We start from the raw sequence: 15,035 nt of genomic DNA, 5'->3' as shown, positions 1-15,035 counted from the left end.
GACAAATGGTCTGTAGTTGTGTTTTGTTTTTTTTCACGAATGTAGCAATTTATTCTTAGTTCACACTTGAACCACTCATTTATATACACAAAGAAAATATGATCAATAATGGATGAAGGTTTCTCCATATCAACCAGCTTGACCTGATAAATGGTGACACGGCCCACTTGGTCCCAACCCAATCATTAAGGTGTCATCCATAAGTCTGTACAATAAATGTTATTTGGTGATGTCTCGCAGTGATCTGGCCTGTGGGCTGTCTACCGGTCACTTGGTTCAGTCTGTGTGTGTGTGGGCCCACTTACAATAAATGGCCTTTTTTCTTTTTTTTCTTTTTTAATTGGCTGACAAAACCTTAATATAATTTTGGAAAAACAAGGACTCATCCTATAGATGACTGTCTGGTCAGACTGAATAGTTAGAAAATCAGATCTGTCATGAAAAAAACAAGACTTTCCCAAATGAAACCCAAGGCAACTTCCAATATAATGCAGCCAATGGGATTTTACTACAAAGAGCAGTCATGTCGACTGTCATCTTCAAGCAGAGGTCATATGTTCCACAACATGAGTGATCTATATGCTGAAGAATCCCTGCATATTGGTTTATAAAGGAGACCCTACAGACCCTGGGGACCCGTAACCAACCATCTCAGAACGATACGCACAGGTAATATAGAAAGCCCTGTCGCTAGACATTTTGTCCAAAAAAACCTTGACATTCTGAGATAGAAAAGGAAATAAGCATTCTCCGGTAAAAACTTATAAGAAAGCATCTTTTGATATCAACATTTTATTTGTTTTGTGTGCCACGCTGGATTACATCATTGATTTTGATAAACATTGTTAACGCTGTATTACGTTTTTTAAAATTTCTTCGGCTTTGACTATTAGTTTTCTGTGACATCTAACACCGAATTTGAAATCCCCCCCGCTTTGTTTTCTGAGGGTGAGGAAGTAAAGTCTTTCAAAATGTTTCTCGCTCTGCCAACTACTTTTTATTTTTTAACTTATATTTAAATTAGAATGATGTTTTCTTAATTATGTTTCCTATAATCATACCATTTGTGATATACTTCATAATGGAATTACAGTTCCGGTGATTTCGTGTACACCTTTATAATTCTTGACTTTTCCATAATGCTTTCTGGGTTGATACACGCTGTATTCGGCTTCTCCACGCTCCACCGATGTGCGGCGCTGTTCGTGTGACGTCGAAGTGAAACACGGAGCAACGAAGAAGAAATTCTCCGGAAGCTACTTTTTCTGAGCACGCGGTGCGTCCGGCCTTTCCAACAGGGCAGCGATCAGGAACATGGTGAGGAGCTCGACACTCGTCCATTAACTATGATTTTACGACGTTTATCTGACACAAACGCCATTTAATCGGTGTTATACAGTTACATAAGCGCGTTAGGTATCTGTTCATGCGTGTGTTGTTAAGTAGACCGCTAGAGAAATGTAATAAAATGTTATATTATTGAGCACTGCTTACGACCGACGGGGCTTAGCCTAAATGCTAGCCGTAAGCTAATTGGAACGCGTCTGGTTATTGATAGCCTGCTAACTGAAATGAATGTACAATATTTAAAGATGTCTTAAAGCCAATCTATCTTTGCAAAAAACTATTATCTGGTGATTTGAATTGGTATCATAATGTTAAGCTAAACCGGACGGATAATGTTGCAAATTGATGATGATACCGGTCTGCTAACCATAACCAGCTGCGTTAGCTTGTCTGACTCGTGTTGGGAAGAGAAGCTCAATGAGTGGGGATACCTTTGATGGCACTATTGTCATTATTATTTTTTTTTTTTTTTCATGGTCCAGGCCAAGATCAAGGCTAGAGATCTGCGGGGCAAGAAGAAGGAGGAGCTGCTCAAGCAGCTTGATGATCTGAAGAACGAGCTCTCCCAGCTCCGTGTGGCCAAGGTTACCGGTGGAGCCGCTTCCAAGCTCTCCAAGATGTAAGTTAACGTACTGGATGGCAGCGGTTTAACAGCACTCAGGCCCACTGTCATACTAGTGGACCAGGTGGGCCCAGTTTTTTAGATGACTGTCCCTGGCTATATGCTCGTGCTACCTATGAGCGCTATCTGTACAGAGCACCGTGGTCTAAGAGTCAGTAGGCTGGGAGCATCATTGATTAGCTGTCTGCTCATGATGTGAACGTCCTGCACATGGTTCAAAAGGTTAAAAGTAAGACAATTAAATGCTAATGTTAAATGTATGTATTCAGAACTGTAGTAGTTTATGACTTTTACATGCTCCAGGTTCAATAAATGCAGTTTGAGGAAGAAAACTGCAAATGGCAACATTTAAAAATGTGCAAGTTGTTTGAGATAGATATTCCTTTATTGATCCCATGGGGGAAATTCGGGTGTTAGTGGAGAGTTGTACATTATCAGACTACCCACCTATCTTTCATGGTGATTTTACATGATTTATGTGTAGCTGTAATTGTCTAACTTGCTGACAGTAAACCAGAATCTGCTGTGCTAACACAGTGTCTTACTTTGATCTCCGTTCATTTCAGCCGTGTTGTCCGCAAATCCATCGCCAGAGTCCTGACTGTCATCAACCAGACACAGAAGGAGAACCTGAGGAAGTTCTACAAGGTGAGAGAAATCAGCTACCTTGGATTGTAGTAGCCCCCCCCCTCAGTGAACACACATGAAAACATGTCCGTATGGTTCTCTAGTCGAAGATGATACTTGTTGAGCTGATGTTTTGCTGATGCATTCTCAACTGCTTACCAAAAGACTGAGACTTGAGATAACCTGAATGTTCCTCATTATCAATGACTGAAGAGGACTGAACAATTTTGTTATATAACATACAATTTTGATATGGCTTTTTCCTGGGGTTGCTAATTAAAAAAAATACCTGCAGGAAAAGCTCTTTTATGATGTATGATGATCCTTCAAATGATGTAACATGAAGCTCAGCTATCATGGAGCTATCCATTGATTTTTTTTTTATTGCATTCTTTTCAAGAGTTTGAAAACATGATCTTGATAAATGAGTTAACAAAGATGACAGATGATGAATAACAAAGATGGATAGTAAGGAATCCCCATAAGTATTTCTTATGTACAGCAGATTACTGAAATGGGACTGGTAGAGCCCTGCTCTCTGCTTGGGAAAGCTCCTCAACCTCGTGGTTCTCTTTGAATGTCTGAAATATAATATTATACTGAAAAATCAAATTTAAAACTCTGGATCTTGTCAACAGTTGCAGATTAACTTTACCCTGTCCCTCACCTATATCCCTTTTCATTCTGACTAAATATATATTTTTCAGCTCAACTGAAAGTTGATTTAATTTGTTTCAGGGCAAGAAGTACAAGCCCCTGGATCTGAGACCCAAGAAGACCAGAGCTCTGCGCCGCCGGCTCAACAAGCATGAGGAGAGTCTGCGGACCAAGAAACAGCAGAGGAAAGATCTCCTCTACTCCATCCGCAAATTTGCAGTCAAAGCTTAGAGGCTTTTTCTATTGACAAAATAAAATCTGTGTAAAAGACAAATGGTCTGTAGTTGTTTTTTCGCCCACTGTACTGTTTTATCAACAGTTTCTCAATGTATTGAAACAGCGACTATAGGAGTGAAACCAGCTTCCATATCATTTGTCCTTGTCTAGTCGGTCTCATTGATATAAAAGTGAGGAACAGCAGCGCTTGATGTAATGACGAGCCTTCATTATCATGCCAAGTCCATCATCTGCCAAGTAGCTCTTAGTCTGTAGCTGTCACTACTTAATTAAACATTGTCTGTTGAACTACACTTACCCATTATTCAGTACCTTCATATGACTTAAGAGATTTCTGAATACATATGCAAGCATCTCCTTTCCTACTTTATTCATAAAACTGGTGAAGCAATGTTGACATTCTACTAAGTTTTACTGATTTTTAAAGCTGTGACGGTAGGAAACCAGTGATGTCCTGTCCTGATGGAGCCTCACACCTTGATGATGCAATGTGAGAGAAGGATGTAGTTTATTACCTATTGGGATATAAGGTAGAATGTTGTTTCTTTCCTGTGGAGAGTTATTGAACTAAAAGAGTCAATGGGGTTGAATAGAATCTCATCTCTGAGTGTTCTAAGCAGACCACATGGCATGCAGCAGATTATAGAACATTACAAGAAAATACTTAAAACTTGACTCTAGCTCAGACTTGAGACTTGACTTGGACTGTAGTTTAAAAACTTGAGACTTGACTTGGAGTCTAGCCCAGAGACTGAAGACTTTACTTTTTTTGGGGGGGTGTTCGGGGAGGCATTTCTGATTCTCTCTTGATTGTTATACTGTTGTTTCTGGGTCAAATACTCTGGCATCATTATCATGTATAAGAATAGATTTGGATCTCATAATTTTAAAGTGGCCTGAAACAGCTCCATTGAATTCTCTCCTTCACTTCTGTAACTTTATGAGGTCATAATGTTACAGAAGTGATGTGAAACTCCTTCCAGCTAGTTTGGCCCTCAAACAACAAAAGATGGCGCTGAAGCTCCGGAGGAAGAGTTTTTTTAAATGTGAAACGTTGACCAATAACATTCATTATCAGAGAGAGGTGAGAAGAGGTGCTGCAGGACAGCCAGGATGAGAAAAACAAGGAGGATTATGAGCATTAACGCATGTAAACATGTAACTCTAACTTGAGATAAGAATATGCACCTGGAAAATATAATAGGGCCTGTTTAAGTATCAGTTCCCCAAAAACTTCCCCTTCCTAGTCATGCAGTAGTTTTAGTTTTATTTGTCCAGGTTTTAAGATTTGTAAATGGAACTGTGCTTGTTCTCAAAGGAATGCTCGGAATGGCAAGCACCTTTATTCTAATTACTTTCCTCCCATCACCAAGCCGTCAGATGCTCTTTGGTTACATAACAACACACAGCTTGTCACTATCTTGTGCACCGGTGCACACCGACACCATGAGCCTTCAGACGGTCCTCATGGCGCTCTTAGTCTGTCTTACCACGTCGTCCTCATCTCTCTCCCCTCATTCGAGCTCCGCTGGGAAGTCGGGCTGCTTCAAAGTCAACAACTGCAAATGTATCATGAAGGATGGGAGCGGGGTGATAAACCTGAAGGCCATGGGGGATGCAGAGGGTTTCCTGGGCCGTTTGAAGCCTGTGTCAGCAGAGAAGCTGGCGGTCGGTGCAGAGATCCTGCTGTCCTTCAGCCCCTGCCAGCCCTTCTCCCAGCCAGAGGACCTGACAGGAGCGGACTGTACCAACGTCGCTGCTTGTCTCATCGTCAGGTAGAGTAGACACTTAACATCATATGATCTTCACACTGAAGCAAGATATGTGCTTCTACAGAACTTTTCCATTCACCCAATCCCTGTCACTTCTTTATGCAGCCCTCTCTGGGCCTCGCTGGGCATTATGGCTCCCTTCACTTCTCACTTTTATTGCTAGAAGTAAAGAATGAAGGTATTCCACACAATTGTTCTTTGAACACGTGGGACATTTGCATCATCAAAGCTAAATCTTGACACTCAGTTCTCACTAAATATAGAAGAAAAGGATTTATCAGATTTCAGATTCACACGGCTAATACTTGTCAGTAAGAGCAGTTCATGCTGGCTTTGTTTTTCTCTTCAGTAGCTTGTTGACTTTAATCAAAAGAAATGTTTTTGTCTTTGATTGTGAATATTCTGATTCAGAACACTGATCTGTAAAAACATGTTGAGTGGTTAAACCAACAGTTCTGAATGTGAATTTGCTGTTGAAGTCAAGTTTCCTCCTCTCTGGGTTTGGGGAGGGTCAATGTTTCTAGTCAGACGTCTTAAATCCAGGTGAAGGCAAAGGCACAAAGACTTTATTTGATACATTATCACATACGCTTGTTGAGTTTGTTAGATGGGTTGTAGTTCTGCCTTGGTTGTTGGGGTAGAAAATCTGCTCAGAGCGTACACATCTTTTCGCCTCATTATGTCGTCTTAGTAGGGAGGAGGACTGGACCAGGGAGGGCTGGGATCTGTTCAGATGTAGGAAGATCCTGTAGGTCAACTTTTTGTTAATAATTGCCACTACTCCTGGCTTTTGACCGTGTTCTTCAACATTTTAAAAGTTTTCTGTTGCCAAACCACCTCATCTGCCTCTTATATGGGGTCATAATAACTCAAGTTACCTATTGCTACAATGCAAAGTAATGCAAGTAAAGCTCAGTGTAATTAATGTTGAAGTTGAGAAACAATCCTTAAAAAAAATTAAAAAAATGAGGTTGAGTTTTAAGTCATCAGATACCTCTGGTTGTGGACATTGGTGAAAGTATTCACCTCCTGTATTCAATTAGAGGTACCACTACCACCCGTAAAATACTCCTTTACAAGTATAAGTCCTGCATTCAAAACTTACGTAATGAAAAGAAGTGGCATCACACCTCAAGTAAAAAAGATTGAGAACAACTGGCTTAATCTTTAACAAGGCATTGTTTTTTTTATAAGCTTATCATATATGTGTTTGTTCATCTTGATTTAAAAGTAACTATTAGTGAAAGCTATCAAATATAAGCTGTAGAGTAAAAAGTACAATATTTCCTTTTGCAGTGTTATGGAGTAGAACCATGGCAACATGTTTCTGGATTGACGGTGGATAAAGTCTCCCGAGACTTACTGAACTATTTGATGAGTGTGTTTCGTTTTGTGGCCAACAGGGGGCGACTTCAACACACAAACTGAAAGTATGAGGACTTCTGTGCTTTTGGCACTGTACATTCACTGACACAATAGCAGTTGTTTTGATTGTGGTGCACATTTCACACATTGAAACGTTTTTAAAACAGTTTGTGAATTATTTGTTAAATGTGTGTGTACACTGTGTGTCTATCTGAGGGATGAGCAAGAGATGGGCTGAACTTCTGCCATGGGCCCTAAAAGTGTGGGCCCCAGCCCTCACACACATGTTTGTAGTATTGCGGCTGCTTGGGTTTGGATTAAATTCAGCATAGAGCTGTATCTTTGGATAAATGTTCAGATTCTTCTGCTCTACTTATCTGGCAGGTGAATCTCCTGTTGACATGTGATATTTTGTCATGTGAATGAACAGGTATCACAGGCTCAACAGATACATCAGCCGCTACATCAGCTATGGGCGACATGACGGGAATGAATTCCACTACAATGACACCCTGAAGACGCTGTCTGTCTCATACATGGGTGAGCTAAAACACAAAGCTCACACATGAGTCCTGTTGGGGATCATTCTGTCGGTGTCGTGTGCTGAGCTGATAGCAGTCCTCTTCCTCTCCTGTCCCAGGCCATGACGAGCAGCCCCTGACAGCGGTGCACTACCACTGTCATCCAAATCAGTCCGCCTCGGTCATCAGCCACCTGAGCCTCAGCACTGACGAGCCCCTGCAGATCTGGGTGGACAGCCCCTGTGCTTGTCCCAATGCTTGTGCCATAGGAGATCTGGGTCTAGGCACCATCTTCCTCATCATCCTCTCCCTCAGCGCTGCTGCATACTTCATCCTCGGTAACACTATGGATTATATTCCGTTTAGATACAGACAATAATGTAAGATATAAGAGTTAAGGATGAATACCGTCTCATGCTTCTAAATACTTTGCTAAACTTCATATCATCATCTTATTAAATATGATACATTGTTTTTAACTTCCCAAAAGTTTTAAAATAGTTAAAATTTAAATTGAGCTACACATGAATGCATCAGTCGTAGTAATCCAATATGGTGTTATAATGATATACTACTATCATAATAAGTACCTTTAATTGTAATACTTTATGTACATTAAGCTGATAATAACTCAGTTTGCGCAGGACTTAACTTGTACTGGAGTATTTTCTAAATGTGGTATGGCTACTTTTTCTCTTTACCACAGTGCTGTAGAGACAGAGAGACAGACGGAGCAGCCTGTCGCTCACCTTTCTCACCCCCCTTTGAATTCAACAGATAATATCTCACTTTACTCTGATTGCTCTGCCACAAACCAATGATCTCAAAAGAGGACACACAGAAGGCCCTCCAGCTGTAGAACAACATCTTAATTCCTCCTTTAGCTGCATGCCTTTAATTTTTGTTGATGGGGTTTTTGGCGTCAATCAAGGTCATGTTTTTATTTATTAGAATTTCATCTTTTTGATTTAGTATCTTATAACTGTGACTAAGTTTAAGTATAGTATCTTATAATCTTTTAATGCAATGAATTACTCTAGATTTCATACGGAATTTATATATATATATATATATATATATATATATAAAAACAGACACACAGTTTGAGTCAGTTTCTATTTGTCTGTGACCGACAGGCTCCTGCGCTCTGAGGCCTTTTGGAAGCAGCAGTGGAGTCCAGATCTCTCCAGAGCACAGTGTGTGGTGTATGATATGCTACCTCTGCACTGAGAGCAGGCCAACAAGACGACACTTTACAGACCTGACACACTGAACCATAAGCAGCTGCACGCCTCTGGAAAATTGCCAGATGTCTCAACGTGTCACGCGGATTGCCTTAAGGTGTCTTATCCCATGGAGGGCCAAGAGTCAGCGCTTGGCGTGCCCACTGTAAACTTTTACACAGCTTTTTATGGAATTAATCAGTAAATGATAAATGTCTTTTGGTTTGGTAGTTTTGCATACAATCCCTGTTGTGTCCTTATATCTAATACAATTCAAAAAATGATGGTATTTGTTAAACATTATGCAGAAAAGTGCCTTTAAAAGACATGATAATCATTTGAAATGCCGATAAGGAAACTTGCTTGCTTGCTGATGATTGAATTATTGTTTCACTGTAAACATAAAAACAAATTCACAGGCAAACTGGGTAGGAATCTACAGTTTACATTTATTTTACTAATCCCAAATATGTGAATAGAACATCCATACCAGAATCTTAGTGCTGCAGGTGTTTTTTATGGGTACAATTTTTCTTTGCCCTGTTTGGTTACAAAAATACTAAAAGATTTACACAGTTTAGTTGTATTTTATTCCACACCAATGTCTAAAAAAGTGACAAATGACAAAGAAACAAACAAATCCAACATCATCAAGCAAAGTTGATAGTGAAGCATATCAGCAAGTATGACACATGACATATGTGAGTATTAAAAACACCACCACACAAAATATATCCCGGCCATATGAGGACATAAATGCCACTGAATGTGACAAACCAAGGCTTTAGATTTATAGATATAAGTTGCTGTAGTTACTAGGATCATCACAATTGAAATGTACACATTGTAACAGGCTCCTTAACCCCTAATGTAATGCAGTATTATTTTTGGTAGCTCTCCTGTGTGGCCCCATCCTGTCTCTGCAGAGGCCCTACTTGTGAGTTTTATTTAGAAACAAACACACCTGCTCCACCAGCAGTCTTTTCTGTTGCACAAGCACATCAGCTGTTCACAGGCATCTTATTACTACTTTGTTCTCTAAAGTGGCCCAGCACTACACTCTTATTTCCCTGTAGTTTTTATTTTGGGCAGACTCTCCAACATATCATTATGGGGCCGGTGTGTGGGGCCTCCATCCATCCAGCTGCAGACCTTATCAGCAGAGGCTCTTCTCTGTCCTGCCCACATGGAGGTTCTATCTGTTGTCTGCTCTGAGCCCTGCTGTCCTCTAAACTCCCTCTATACTATGCTCAGATGGTGTGCTGCGGAGTGCCGGGTCCTGCTTCAGGTTGGAAGGATTGGAAACAACAGAGGCATTGCATTGTTTGGTTTGACCTCAGATTCCTGAGTGCTAGTCTCCTCTGCTGCAGTGCTGCAAAGAGCAAAGCAACATATGCAGTAATCAGGTCCATAACACTACCTGACTGAGATGTTTCTCCCAGCTTCCAGTCATGGACCTATCTTCTGACTGTAAGACCGTAAACAAGAGGAGTTCATAAAATTCTGCACTGTTCCTTTAATGTTAGTTATGCACTTATATAAAGTGTCATAGTATGATTACCCTGGTTCAAATTACCTTGGTATTCATTTGGTAATTGATGAAAATTGTTGAACAATATTAGGTAACCAACTCAAAATAAGTTTTTTAACTTGGAGACACATTTTTAACAGATTTCAAAACAAGGAAGGTTTAGCTGTCTGTCACACTGCTTCATCCAGCTTCCTCTAGAATACTCCCCACATGCAGCAGTCTACAGGAGTGGGACAGCCTGGACTGACTCCTTTGATAGTTGTTGCACTGATGGTAATGGCAACTGAAACTATATTAAAATAATAAGACTCCTGAAGCCTTTAAACCATACGGTGTATTTAGAAGTTTACATTACAGAACATAAAGTACTCATCAAACCTGGCCAAAGTTTCACTAGTACACAAGTTTAAATGTAGATTGTTATGAAACACACTGAGCACATTCATGAGGCCTTTTAATTTACATGACCCAGAGGCCTTTTACACGTGAACATATTCTAAATCATTTTTTTTCATATCGTCACGTACGAAGAGCTTTGTAGCCCTAAGGGCTCTCAGTGGTGCTGGAGACATTTATTCCAGTGTGTAGCCATATCTCTATTGTCTAATCCCTATTTGTGGTAATACTCCTTTTGTCCATGCATTAATCCAGAATAATATCAGTTTTCATGTTATTCATTATAAATAAAGCTGCCAGCAGGTGGGGCTTTGCCTCTAACTGTGCATGTGCTGTTTAGTGCTGAGCAGGTTTGTACAGTGGGTTTTAACTGAAAACAGCTGCCTGATGCTGCTTGAAACAAGGTTAATGAGAGTGTTGAGACTCAAAAACCAAAATGATGAGCTGAAAGAGCTCCATAGAGCTAAAGGTACTAGTCCACTAGTTGATTAAATGTTGCTGCCCTCGCTAGTCAGCGCCACAAATAATACATTGTAAATGGACTTGTACTTGTATAACCTCTTTCTGGTCTTCTGACCACTCAATGGCCTCCAGACAACGCCTCCAGTTCCAGAGTGGTCAACACGACAGTGGCGACTGGGCAGTCTACGAAAAGTCCTGATGGGAAGAAAGTTTATGTTTTCACTACTTTCATTTATTAGTTGGTTAAACTTGTATTATTCTATTAATATACACATTTAGATTACATATTGACAGATTACATATTCTCCATGCACTCAGTTTTTCTAGTTGCTTGGGAAAATATTTCTGGTGTCCCCACCCTCCAACTGACATCACTTGTGAGACCTGTTTTGGAGCTCTATGCCAGATTGTGGAAAGGAGGGTGAAAACCAGATGTGACGTGGAAGATATTACCAGAGGAACAGTTCATGAAAATGATACAGATGGCTGCTCTGACGCGCCATGGCCTCCACGCCCCAAACACCACCCCGAAGAACTCTTACCTCAAGAGGCTCATCTCCTCTGTCGGCCTCCTCCTCATCATCACAGACTGATGAAGGCAGATACAGATGGAGTTGTGAAACCTTTGCGGCACCGGGACGTCCGAGATGAACCTGCCTCTTCCTGTCGCAGGGGGTTGTTGGAGTTTCTGGGAGGAGAGTGTGTTTAAAGAGCCTGTCACAGTCAGAGATGCAGCTTTGAATTAATTCACAATCATGTTGCAGATGTCAGTAAAGCCTGCCAACGATCCAAACACTAGATCTGGGACTGGGTGATGGATCGAGCATAACTGCATCTGAAAAACTGCGTCTGCTTATCACTAGAGGATATCCAAAAGGCAATTACCCAAACTGCAGCAAAAATACAAATAATACAGCAGAAATGCAAAACAGAGCAACTTTCATGTCAATTGGCAATGGATTTAATTATTTGTTGGAGTCACCAGAAATAAGCACAGCTGCTCCTGCCCAAAGCCAGAAGAAGTCTGGATATGATTATAGAGTTTTGCAGTCAGATGGAAGCTGTTGTGTTTATGTGTGTGTGTGTGTGTGTGTGTGTGTGTGTGTGTGTGTGTGTGTGTGTGTGTGTGTGTGTGTGTGTGCTGATCAAAAAGACCTTTCAAGTGAATAGTTGTGTGATTAAACAGCAGCTTTAGTCCCAATTACGAAAGCAAGAATTCATATTAATACCAGAGCAGTCAATCCCAAAGACTGGGTCGGAATCCACAGGTGAGTCACTGGAGATTTTTTTAGGGTCGCCAAATAATTTACCAGCATTTCTTTCATTGTCTTTTATTTTTTACATTTATATCTGCAGTACAACTATGAGCCATGAGGCCGCCTGAATGTTGATATTGTTTTGATTATTGTAGTCTAGTTTGAAATTGAATCTAATATATGAGAGGAAATTAAAATAATGAGAATCTGTTGACTCTGCCTTAATGCATTTATTTGGTCTCATTTATTAAGTATTTAACATATGTAAATATTTCAAAAAACACTTTGTGATATATATACATACATATTTTGTGTGTGTGTTTTGGAACTTTGAACAAACAAAGCCATAGTAAGCATGCAATAGTGAGATATATGTTAAAGAGATAAAAAAACAAGGAGTTCACCTGCTGTTTCACTGACTGGATGTCTGAGATGGCACACAGCAGGAGCTCCGCCTTCTGGAGTGGTCTCAGGTCTGCTCCCAGTACTGGACCTGGATGCTGGTTTTCCTCTGCTCTCCAGCCTTCCCTTGAGACTGCTTAGCAGTGTCAGGCTCCCATCTCCTCCCCCTCTGCACTGTGGTGTCACCCTGTGTGTCAGCCTCCCACTGCTGGGCCTCTGCTGGAGGGGACAGCAGAGCCCCTGCACTGTGACGAGAATAATGATGAGGCCAGTTTATCATAGTGATCTTTTTGTATTTACTAACTTATATTTACATGTAGTCACCTTGCAGACCGAGAGGCTCGGGGCCTCTGGAGGACAGCCCTGCGTCCCTACAGGGCCATGGTCTCGGTGGAACCGCAGTGAACACTGTGCTTTGATACAAGTTCCTCCTCTGCTCGCTTTGGACAAACATGCTTCCACCTGCACACTCTGCCCGATGCTTCTTATAGTCATTCATCACACATCCAACATGTTTTACTGCAAAGACAGAAAAGCAAACTGTGTGACTCACATATTTAAAATCTCTGTTTGAACCGTTGAGTACTTGTTGTTGCACAGGCCTTGGTATGGATTTCAAAGCTACAGATGATGACTTTATGTAAATGGGTGTTCCCACCATTTTTGGATGTTGGAATATGGAATGAATGTCTTACATAAATAAAAAATCTTCAAAGTATCTGTTCAGAATCTGCATTGAATTTATTGTAATGGAGCTGAAACATTCCTTAACATTTTTGGCTCTGTTGTTTGAATCCACTAAGTAAAACCAGGATTTACATTGGATTCAATATGTTCAAGTAATGTGTCAACCACATGGTCTGGTCTAAGTATTTCTTAGGCAGCATAGAGGATGCTCTTATTGGTAAATATGTGGAACTTTTATCGGTGACAAAGGATGAAAGGAAATCCAACATAGTGTCTTGGTAAGGTGTTGTTGCACCACGAGCCTCCAGAACTAAGTACTTTGGACGGCAGCTTTATTCACCCAATATCACCGCGCACAGCCTTGAGGACGTTTGCAATATGTAGCCTACTGTGTGTTGTCTTGTCAGCGTACCATGTATGTCTGGTTTTGGTTGTGAAGGTTTTTAATAACAGTAATAATAAATATCCCATTGCTGGATTTGAAGGAATATCCCCGCCCTTATTTCTATGTAACTGGCAGTCAAGTTTAACCATTAGTATTTTAAGTAGGTGCAGAAAATGATATGATTGGATCATCAGAGTGTCCATAGCAATGGTTTGCTAATCATATAAGTGCTCTGCTATCAGATCATAGAATTAGATTTGTGTATTCAACAAAGCTGCGTAAAAAGCAGGTATAATGTTTACCATGTTTCTGTTAGCATGCAACAGTTAAGTCTTGAAGAAGGTGCACTTATTGCTGATATTGCTAGACAGTAATCTCTTGTTTTACATCTGGTTGTCAAGTACTTTGATTTCCTGCACGAGATTATTACAGGTTATCTTATTTAAATATCTTGGTTTTGTTTACATTCAACTCTAAAAACTAAGCACCTTTCTGAACAAATGTTTTCCTGACCATCAGCAGACACAGTCACCCACTCCCTGTACAAATCTTGTCAAATGCAAACAATGGGAATGAAGTCCACAGACTGACTCATTACCAACACTGTCAATATCATGTAGGCCTGATTGATTGACTGACTGATAACTCTGTTTTAAGTTTAAGAGGATATGGCAGATGTGGGACCATACTTCACAACAGCTCACACAGCTAGCACGTTTTACAGGCCTATTTAACGGCCTGACGCATTTTAAAGAAAAATAGAAGGCCCCTACCTCTGGAACTGATTCGGCCGTTTAGTTTCAGTGACTTGGACCAGAGGGTTATCAACAGCATTTTAACAGAAAGCATGCGCGTGTGGTTTGGTCTAGGGTTACAGTTCATTACACTGCCTTTCAGCAACTCTCCCACAGTGATACAAGCTCTGTGACTGCTCTTACCTGCTCTCATTTAGACATTCAAGTCATTCAGCAAGGCTCCCCGAGGAATCATACATGCAGATCTTGAATGAAATCCCATTTTGGAATGTTCCTCTGAACATGGATCCACACCCAACCACTGATTTTACCAGCAGGGCTGTTTCTGTAGATCCACACAGCTGTTGCTAAGGAACTGTGAGCTCACTCGCTGGGTTTGTTTGTGGTTGGTAGGGGTACTGGTACGTGTCATAGTCTTCTACTGTCATAGTTACCAGCCTGGGATTTTTGTGATACAATGGCATTATGGTTGATATTTCAACAAGGCTTTCAGGGGATGTAACGCCCTCCCTGTCTACCGTGTGGAAGAGCCACTTTTCCAGCTCAACAGTGCAAAAACAGCTAATCGAGTAAGTCAGTGTGGGTTCACATCAAGCATGAGTGGTTTATGTGACCTTTGGTGTGTATCCTCCCTTTGCTTGGGTCATTTGGTGGGAACAGTAACTGTTGGAACGCGGCAGCAGCAAATAAACACATTGAAATGCCTGTCAGTCCTCTGCCAAGAGAGCTGTGGTACAGGTTGTTAAAGAGTGAGAATGGAATCCAAACCACTGCAGTAAACTACCCTCAA

The 15,035-nt window shown here is 40.8% G+C and overlaps 1 protein-coding gene across 1 annotated transcript; it reads left to right on the top strand.

Moving 5' to 3' along the window:
* Positions 1–1,209: 1,209 nt before the first annotated feature.
* On the top strand, positions 1,210–3,527 carry LOC129101363 (60S ribosomal protein L35). The gene is made up of 4 exons (XM_054611150.1): positions 1,210–1,317; positions 1,830–1,966; positions 2,536–2,617; positions 3,335–3,527. Exons 1-4 carry the CDS (start codon positions 1,315–1,317, stop codon positions 3,482–3,484), a joined length of 372 nt encoding a protein of 123 aa, XP_054467125.1. The 5' UTR covers positions 1,210–1,314; the 3' UTR covers positions 3,485–3,527.
* The last annotated feature ends 11,508 nt before the right edge of the window (positions 3,528–15,035 follow it).

The sequence above is a fragment of the Anoplopoma fimbria genome, chromosome 13, assembly GCF_027596085.1.
Source record: "Anoplopoma fimbria isolate UVic2021 breed Golden Eagle Sablefish chromosome 13, Afim_UVic_2022, whole genome shotgun sequence".
Taxonomy (NCBI): Eukaryota; Metazoa; Chordata; class Actinopteri; order Perciformes; family Anoplopomatidae; genus Anoplopoma; species Anoplopoma fimbria.
The sequence above is the reverse complement of the archived record's forward strand: the minus strand, read 5'-3'. Positions and strand labels throughout refer to the sequence as shown.

Excerpts from the sequence above, each read along its gene's own strand:
- LOC129101363 (XM_054611150.1), top strand. Across the intron at positions 1,967-2,535 it reads GCTTCCAAGCTCTCCAAGAT|CCGTGTTGTCCGCAAATCCA; the intron begins GTAAGTTAACGT and ends CGTTCATTTCAG. Across the intron at positions 2,618-3,334 it reads ACCTGAGGAAGTTCTACAAG|GGCAAGAAGTACAAGCCCCT; the intron begins GTGAGAGAAATC and ends AATTTGTTTCAG.